The sequence below is a fragment of the Gouania willdenowi genome, chromosome 9 (assembly GCF_900634775.1).
Source record: "Gouania willdenowi chromosome 9, fGouWil2.1, whole genome shotgun sequence".
NCBI lineage: Eukaryota > Metazoa > Chordata > Actinopteri > Blenniiformes > Gobiesocidae > Gouania > Gouania willdenowi.
In genome coordinates, this window is record NC_041052.1 from 43,049,237 (window position 1) to 43,058,476 (window position 9,240).

At 37.3% G+C, this 9,240-nt stretch overlaps 1 protein-coding gene across 2 annotated transcripts in view; it reads right to left on the minus strand.

Moving 5' to 3' along the window:
- Nucleotides 1-4,008: 4,008 nt before the first annotated feature.
- The window catches only part of LOC114470069 (outer dense fiber protein 2-like), an 18,062-nt gene continuing 12,830 nt past the window's right edge, over nt 4,009-9,240 (minus strand). Inside the window, exons 11-17 of one of the 2 annotated variants that reach the window (XM_028458079.1) lie at nt 8,919-9,054; nt 8,412-8,522; nt 7,202-7,453; nt 6,007-6,107; nt 5,785-5,941; nt 5,047-5,172; nt 4,009-4,504 (exon numbers count right to left, since the gene is read on the minus strand). In XM_028458079.1, coding sequence (XP_028313880.1) covers nt 4,358-4,504; nt 5,047-5,172; nt 5,785-5,941; nt 6,007-6,107; nt 7,202-7,453; nt 8,412-8,522; nt 8,919-9,054 — 1,030 coding nt within the window. In that variant the 3' untranslated portion in view covers nt 4,009-4,357. The remainder of the gene's footprint in view (nt 4,505-5,046; nt 5,173-5,784; nt 5,942-6,006; nt 6,108-7,201; nt 7,454-8,411; nt 8,523-8,918; nt 9,055-9,240) is intronic. The other variant, XM_028458080.1, reaches the window with a different exon arrangement.

The following is a 9,240-nucleotide window of genomic DNA, read 5'->3' on the forward strand; positions in this document are numbered from 1 at the left end:
TCACAAAAAAACACACAAAAATACACAAAAACAATCAAAATCACTGCAAAAACCACACAAGACGACTACAGAAATAACCAGAAATCTATAAAACAGAAAAAATAAATAAATAAAAACCATTAAGAAAAACCTGTGTGTGTGTGTGTGTGTGTGTGTGTGTGTGTGTGTGTGTGTGTGTGTGTGTGTGTGTGTGTGTGTGTGTGTGTGTGTGTGTGTGTGTGTGTGTGTGTGTGTGTGTTGTCCTTTAGGATGTTTAAGGGAAAAATAAAAGGAAAACCTCCAATAGATGTATGTGTACAGCACACATACATTGTGTTTAATTACACATCAGGACAGACGACTACATCACTGTGGTATGTTAATGAGTACCGCTGATGTCACAGCGGGTGTTTCCTCCTTGTCACGTTGACGCGCTGCCATCCGGTCACACCCAGGATAAAGGACGAGGGTTTACGAGGAACCTTTGACGAACGAGTGCGTGTCTTCACTGCTTCCACTTCTGAAACTCGGAGGAGCCACTCACGTCAGTTATTCTCCGGCGCCGCCATCTTTGTTTTGGTCGGACGACGCATCAGCGCACACATTTTGCGTTGACGTATTTCTTGCGTCAATGTCATCGATAACGTCGATGCGTTGTCCCAGCCCTAATCTCTATGTATAGAGGGTTTTCACGGCGTATCATCAAACCATAAGTCACCATATTGGAGGTACTCAGCAGGTAAACAAAGCAGAAAAGGTTATTATAATATCATTATTACCGTGTTTTTGACTGTACCAATCAGTCAGACCGTGAAAAACATTCAGAGTTTTACAAACTGTTAAAAGTTAGAACAAATCAGGGAGAACAATGTCAACAGTTATCAGAGGAAAGGAGGAGCTAATGATTAGCGAAGCTAAACCAGGATCTACGAGGCAAACATCTGGACAACATCTGAATGTGTTTCTTGTCAGGTTAGTGAATTGTTGATATCAGCAGCTCTGAACTCATTTTATAGTGTAATGATAATATAATTCATTATTGACTTAATATAATCACATTTAATAACCTGATACAGTAGCAACACAGATGTTAAAATGTAGAGCTGTATTTCTCATTGTATTCCAGGTCAAAGGTCAGACCTTTATCTAAAGGATGATCCAGATTGGGTTAAAACCAGGTAGTTGATCATATCAGGATACGTAATAGATGGAAAACTCATTGATCCAACTCGTATAGATCGGCACCACCAATAAACTCTACCTTTTCCAAGTCCTTCCCTGCATGTCTTTGCATCTAGAACGTATTTTCAGGAGCTTTTCTGTGGTTTTGGACATTTATCCATCGCAGTGTTTACCTCTGAGTGCCTCCAACATGGCCGTGCATCCGGGTTACGGCCCAGAACGTAACGGAGGTGAAAACCCTGGATTATTCAAATCAAAAGGAGTTAAGAACATTGTTACATCACCATCTGTGATTTGAGATTGTTGTTGTTGTTGTTTTAAATCGAGATTTGAACCAAATCGTTGGTTGAGTGTATCGTCCCACCCCTAATAACTGTAAATAAAATGTTCTGTTTGAATGAGAATGAAGAGATTTAAAAGGAGAACCTGGAGGTCCATCACCACCACTGAGATGTTTTCTGATGCTGTAGATATAGATACATATAGATGTAGACATATATAGAGATGCTGTATATAAATGTAGCTATAGATGTATATATAGATATAGATGTAGGAGAGGCTCCATCATCACTCACCTGTTTCTCCAGCATGATCATCCTCTCTGTTCCATGACCTTCATGTCAGACAGTCTGTAGTTTCTGTGGTTCCATGTGTTTATTTATTCCATCTATTCCACTGGTGATGGAGGTTCTAGTGATGGTTCTCTATCAATCCTCAGTAACGTGTGAGGGCTGCTCCGTTACATGACCATAGTCTGACACCGACATTAAAGGCACCAAAGCCCGTGTGAGAACAGCACAGGGCCGCTAACTAACCGAGCTAACCATGCTAACGGGCTAGCGTTAGCTGAATAAAAGCTCATTTATGTCCATCCATCGTCTCCTCTTTATCTCACAGTCACGACTAAACAAACACACTGTAAAACACTGTAAAAATGTCCTTTAAAAACATCATTACAGTGAAAAACGCTGAATCCGAGTGAAGGAGATGTGATGGATGCTGGGATGGATGCTGGGATGGATGGATGCTGCAGCTGGCGACAAGACGCTTCGTCTGGGAAAAAAATAAAGTCGTGGAAATAACGACGGACTGAAACGCAGCACGTAGATTGACGCAAAGACGTAGACTACGTCACAGGGTCCCCGCCATCAGGTGGCCACGCCCCCTCTCCTTACCCACTGTTCTGATCAACACAAGCTTTTTCAAATTAAAACACCACAAAAAAAACTAGTAAAAAAAGAATATTTTATATATTTTTTAAACATGCCTTTTTTTATGTAATAGTTCATCAGGAGATGCATTGATGACATTAAACTTACAAGTAACTTGTAATGTACATTTGTTGTTTTTTAGAATCAAGTAATCAGTAATGATGAGTAAGCAATTATTTATTTTATTATAAAGTTCAGATATATATATTGTATTGTTTTAGGGAAAATGTGTCATTTAAAAAACTTCTAAATCCATGGTGGCTTTACCGTAACTCCATTCAGATATAAGCTTGTTTATTTATTCAGATATAAGGTTGTTTATTTATTTATTCATTTATTCAGATAAAAGGTTGTTTATTTACTTAAAGTATCTGTTCTCATTCTGTTGGATCTAAGTCTACATTTGACACTGTAGATCATACAATTTAGTTACACAGATTGTAAACATGGGTTGGACTAAATGTTAAAGTAATGGTTTAAGTTCTACTTGGAGGATCAAAGTTATTTTGTAAACATTGTAAACTTTGAATCTGACAGATTACCAATGTCCTGTGGGGTTCCTCAGGGATCTGTTCTTGGACCTCTTCTGTTTAGCCTTTATATGCTTCCTTTAGGACACATTTTACACAACTGTAAGGTTGATTATCAGAGCTATGCAGATGACACACAACTATATCTATCACTGAACCCAGATGACCATGGTCCCATTGAGGTGTTGTGTGACTGCTTAGAAAAAGTAAACTGATGGATGAGTGAAAACTTCCTTCAACTAAACCATGACAAGATGGAGGTGATTGTCTTTGGTAACAATGAAAAGAGGACTGCTGTCAGCAAGTATCTGAGTCTGGATCTTTAGAAGATAAAGACCAAGTCAAAAACCTTGGTGTTCTTTTTTTTTTTTTTTCTACTTGTCTGCACATGCTGTCAAAGGTCAACACCACAGGAAGTGCAATCATTATGAGACAGCAATGCATATTTTGTTATTGCAATCAAATACATTGATTTATTTTATTGCTTAATTGTGACCATCACCAGCCCTCCCTAAAGAAGGGTAAGAAATATTTTATTATAGGGAGGATATAAAAAGGGAGAGCAGTGTTACACCTAAGTGGAGGGGGAAGGGGAGGGGAAAGGGAGCAGGGAGGAGAGACTCAAGGCAGGAAATAGAAAAGGTGTGGAAGAATAGACTGTTTTACAGTGAGGGTGAGATGTGAGGTTGTAGAATAAATTGTGCTTATTATGTTGTGTAATCCAGCCAGTATAGTGACAAGTGTGAAGCTTAGCTATAATGGTGGTGGCTGTGAACAGGGGGAATGAGTGAGTGGTAGTACCTAAAGCAGGTATTTGGGATTAACGTGTCTAAGGTTAAGCCCAGTATGAGTTTTATCCCACATCCCAAGGCGTGCCAGTGCATTGTAGACCAGTATATGTGCAAAAAAAAAAAAAATGCAACTGCAAACCCAGGAACTGCCCTGGGCCCACAGATGCAGCCAGGCCAGCAGAAAGAGCGGGGGCCAGGGAGCCCCAGGCCACCCCCCGCGGCCGAGCAACCCCCCAGATGCCCCCAAGATCCCAGGCCGAGAGGCAGCCACCGCCCCCCACACACACATCCGAGGAAGCCCCAAGCAGCCGAGCACCCAGCGCATTTATAAATGTATTTGTCGAGTTGATGGGGATAAAAAAATCAGAACCAACATAAAAACATGTCATTATCAAATGATCAAATAGTGAACATTGTGAATAATTGATCTAAAACATCAGGATAAAGACGTTTAATGAGACTATATGAGTTTATACAGTAGGTAAAAGCAACGCTGAAACTGGTTTTATTGTGAAAGGAGAAACTATGTAATAGGAAGTAATATTAGTAACTAACACTATTACTAACATGTAAACATTGGTCCAACAATAGAAATAGGACACGTTAGGGTAAGAGAGAGGAATCAATGTTTTAACAGATATGAGCTGGTATAATTCATAACTAATCATCTAGTAAACATAGAAGCACCAAACACGTTTCCATAGGAGGTTTTTAGAAAGTCTACATAGTTGTGTAGACTGTGGTTGGTAGAGTCAGACTGGTCCAGTCTCTCCTTCACGTTACGCAGCTTCATCTGGAAATGACGCTCCATCTGAAATATAAATATAAATATAAATATAAATATAAATATAAATCACACTGAGCTTCTGGAGACAATAGACATGTATACTGGACAACAATGTCAGTGAAACATTTTAGTGTTTTAATGATCTAAAACATTTTCTATGTACATTATGATCATTGCACAAGTTAGTTATTATAACGCCACTAACGTGTGCAGTTAATTATTAATACAGTGTGTCATTGTCATGTTGACTGTAGGAACGTCCACCACATTAGTTTAATAATAATTATTTATCTACTATAAACTGACTCCAAAGGTTTTTCAGATAAATTGACAGTACTTATAGTATATAGACAATATCATTTTTGATCATTTACTCAATTATAATAATAATTTACTTTAACCTGGTGTAACTAACACATGTGTAAACAGTATCTGAGGCTTTCTGAGCACAAAGAAGAAGTTTGAGATCAACTCGTGAAAAATGGGAGCAAAACCTAAAGTGTTGCATTTTTATATTTCTTAGTGTAATTTGGTCGTGTTGTGATAATAATAAAATATAGACTTACTTCTTCCTTGCTTTGCTGTAGTCGACTCAGCTCAGTTTGGGCACTGATGACTTGTCTTTGTAAATCTAAAGCTTTGGATTGAGACGTTCTTTCTTTAGATAAAACCCTGTGGATTCTACCGTCCACCTGCACCACACACACACCATAGATTATGAATTATTCATTTACATAACACACTCTGCTCCTGGTTGGTTTATTTAGTATGACAGTGTATTAGGGACACATTAAAATAAAAAGAAATATGAGCACTGTGAGATTACAGTCAGAATATTGTGAGAATAAAGTCATATCTTAAACATTTTAATAAGTAATAACATAGCGCTCATAAAATTACAATTTCTCATAAAACTTCAACTTTAATCTCAAAATATTATTATTTTGAATCATTAAATTACAATTTTATTCTTGAAATATTACAACTTTAATCTCATAAAATTGTGATTTTCTTGATAAATTTATGATTTCATTAAAATATGACTTTAATCTCGAAACGTTACAACTTTAATCTTGAAATATTACGACTTTAATCTCATAAAATTATGATTTTCTTAAATTACAACTCTATTCTCATAAAATTACAACTTTATTCTTGAAATATTACAACTAATCTCATAGTTAATAATAATAATAATAACTAATACACCATCATAATTTAGTGCTTTTTTTGGAAGAGGTAAAAAACCAGTAAATTATGAAGTCATATTTTTTGTGGTAAAGTGTAATAATGAATAATGTGACCTGTCGTTGTGTGTCCTCCAGAGCTTGTTGTAGCTGTGCTGACAGGACACTGCACTCACGTGTCCTGTCGTTTATCTGCTGCTGAAGACGACACACACTGGATTCTTTCTCACACACAGTTTGAGATAAGTTCTCCACCTTCATTCCACCCAGTGTTCTATGATAAACAACACAACAGTCACATTAAACATGTTAGAGAACCTCTCTATGAAGCACTCTCACCTTTCTAAGTTGAAGATTTTCTCCTTTAGATATTTGTTCTCCATCTGCAGCTCAGAGTTCTTCTGCTGAAACATCTCCAGCTCAGAGCCTTGTTGTTCCACCTGCACAAACACAGAGAGTTTGGTCCTACTACCGTGGGATTTATAAACAATCTGACCAATCACAGCGCACCAATAGTTAGGTGTTGAATTTAATCATTATCAACATGTCACACCCTCCTGTGTCTGAGGCCCCGCCCACTGAGGCCAAACAAGAAAAGAATATTTTCCAAGTTGAAAATCATCACCTTCATATCTGAGGTGGAGCAAAACAAAGATGTTGTTTCTGAAGATGTGAAAAGTGGACTTAAAGGACCTCTTTTAAACTAAGCTCTGAAGGATCAGCTGCTGAGAAGGAGACATCTGCCCCCCTGTGTGCACTGAAAACAACTACACAACAAAGATCCTGGAGACGTTTATATCAGCCTCAGTCCTCACGCTTTAGACAATAAATATCACATTAGAAGAAATTCATGATAGAAAACTTTAAAAAAAAAGCATGAATGAGGTCATGTTTCCTCTGTATTATGATGATATGACCTCATTATACAACACAGCATAGCAGTAATATTATAACATGTGACCCAGGACAGGGTGTGGTTTACTGTAGTTACTTTAGCTATAAGCACGTTATTATTATAGATTTATGGATGTACTATTACCACAAATAATGAGGGTTTGATAATAAGTAATGGTTTAGATACCTAGTTTACTGGTTTAGATACCTAGTTTAATGGTTTAGATACCTAGTTTAATGATTTAGATACCTAGTTTACTGGTTTAGATACCTAGTTTACTGGTTTAGATACCTAGTTTAATGGTTTAGATACCTAGTTTAATGATTTAGATACCTAGTTTAATGGTTTAGATACCTAGTTTACTGGTTTAGATACCTAGTTTAATGATTTAGATACCTAGTTTACTGGTTTAGATACCTAGTTTAATGATTTAGATACCTAGTTTAATGATTTAGATACCTAGTTTAATGGTTTAGATACCTAGTTTAATGGTTTAGATACCTAGTTTAATGGTTTAGATACCTAGTTTACTGGTTTAGATACCTAGTTTAATGGTTTAGATACCTAGTTTAATGGTTTAGATACCTAGTTTACTGGTTTAGATACCTAGTTTAATGGTTTAGATACCTAGTTGTGTACCTTGTGTCTGACTACAGTCAGAGCAGCACAGCTCTCAGTGCTTCTCCTCTCATGGACTCTGGTTTTCTCCTGAGCTTCTCTGAGCTGCTCCTCTGTATGTTTCACTCTGTCAGGAAACACCTCCATCTCTCTGAGACGTTCCATCAGCTGCTCCTTCTCTCTCTGGAAACACACGTTCACCTCCTGAACCTCCTTCTGAGTCTCCTCCAGCTTTAGAAAGTTCTCCTCAGCCTCCAGACGGACCTGCTGCACCTGCACACATGGTGGAGGAGGAGCATCTGGATATGAAACGGTACAATCCTAGCACACTAGTACGTTAGCACATACTGTATCTGATGTGCCTAACACAAACAACATCCATCACTAACTGAGTGCTTGTTTGTTTTTTATTTAATTCAAATAAAATGTAAGTAATCGTCAAAACTAACAGAATTTTAACACTATATATAAAATATTTGAAGGTAAAGTAGAAGAAGATCCACAAGACCCTTTATTTTACACCTCAATAAAACATTTGGTTTAGGTTTCATTTATTCAGATAACTTTTTCAGAAAATTTACTTTGATCTCCTGACACACTTCTACTGCCAACTGTGAGTCTTCCTCAGAGGCATCTGCTGATCACTTTCATGTGTCCTTAAGAGTTCTTTCTGGGCGTGGCCAGCCTGACAAAACCGTCGCATGATGTTCTCTGGTGAAGAGAGTCCCAGGTGTGGGAGCGTAAAAATGTTCCCTCATCCCTGTTAATGTTGAAGCTCCGCCTCCTGATCTCGATGACTTCTTTGATCTCAAAACATGTCAGGAGATCAAAGTCAATTTCCTGAAAAATGTTGTCTGAATAAATGAAACCTTTATTATTTCAGAAAAGAAAAAAAGTCAAAATTAACTTGCTGGAAAAATTACTCAAATAAAATGTCCTTTGTTTATTAAAAATACTGAACACAATCTGAATTCCTAATGTGTCGTTTTAAAACAGAAACCTTTCAATTCTCAGATTAGAATTATTCTATGAAGAATTGAGCAAAGTTTTTCTGAGCTTTGCTTCTAAACTATATCCTGACATTACAAGTCTGACGTAGGGAACTAAATTAATACATTTAATTGAAAACTCACTAATCTGATAAAGTTTATAACAGAAAATAAATTAAAAATGTATTAAAAAGCACATACATATTTGTGTGTTGTATTAATATAAATATCTTGTACAGTACCTTCCTCTTGTATTTTTCCACTTGGTTTTCATTTTTTTTGATAGATGACTTCAGCTGACCAGCTTCAAAGTGTAGTTCCCTGATCTGATCTTCACATGACGTCAGTTTACCCTAAAAAACACGTTTACAGTCAGCGACATTAAAATACATCTCCCTAAGGACTACGTTAATATCATTAAAAACAGGATCATTTCTAAAAACCAAACCAAATACACTGGAGCACTTTACACATGATAATTCATGATAAATACACACACATTATAAAACACGTGCAAATTGTGGATATATTTGTGAATATTTTTGTGTTTCCCACACAGCAAATAAACTCTTTCCAAGGAATCTCTTTGGGGACTTTCCATGTTGCTTCTCTCTTCTCCATGGACCTGATGATGCTCCTCCACAGCTGGAGCTGCAGTGTGACTATGAGTGACTACATTTGTGTGTTTGCATGAACTGTATAGGTTGGTGGTTAATACATGTGTTGTGATGTCACTAAGGGAAAAGTACCTGGAGCTGTTGGTTTTCCAGTGTGATGGAGGTTTTTTCAGAGCTGAGATGTTGAAAGCTGTTCCTGAGCTGATCCTTTTCTATCCGACTCTTCTCCTCTGCTACCTGAAGCTGGGACTGCAGCTTAGTTTGTTCACTGGAACAGAAACAGGTCATTACAATTATTCAGTCACAAGTCACCACCATCATTAGACAGTTACTTTTTTAAACAAGTCTTTTTGTTCTTGTTTCACATGGAATATCAGATGAATAGTGAGCACTGGTTGTGAAGAGTGTGAGTTGCCAGGTTGGAAGAGAATAAGCAGCTACGGAGAGGGCTGTC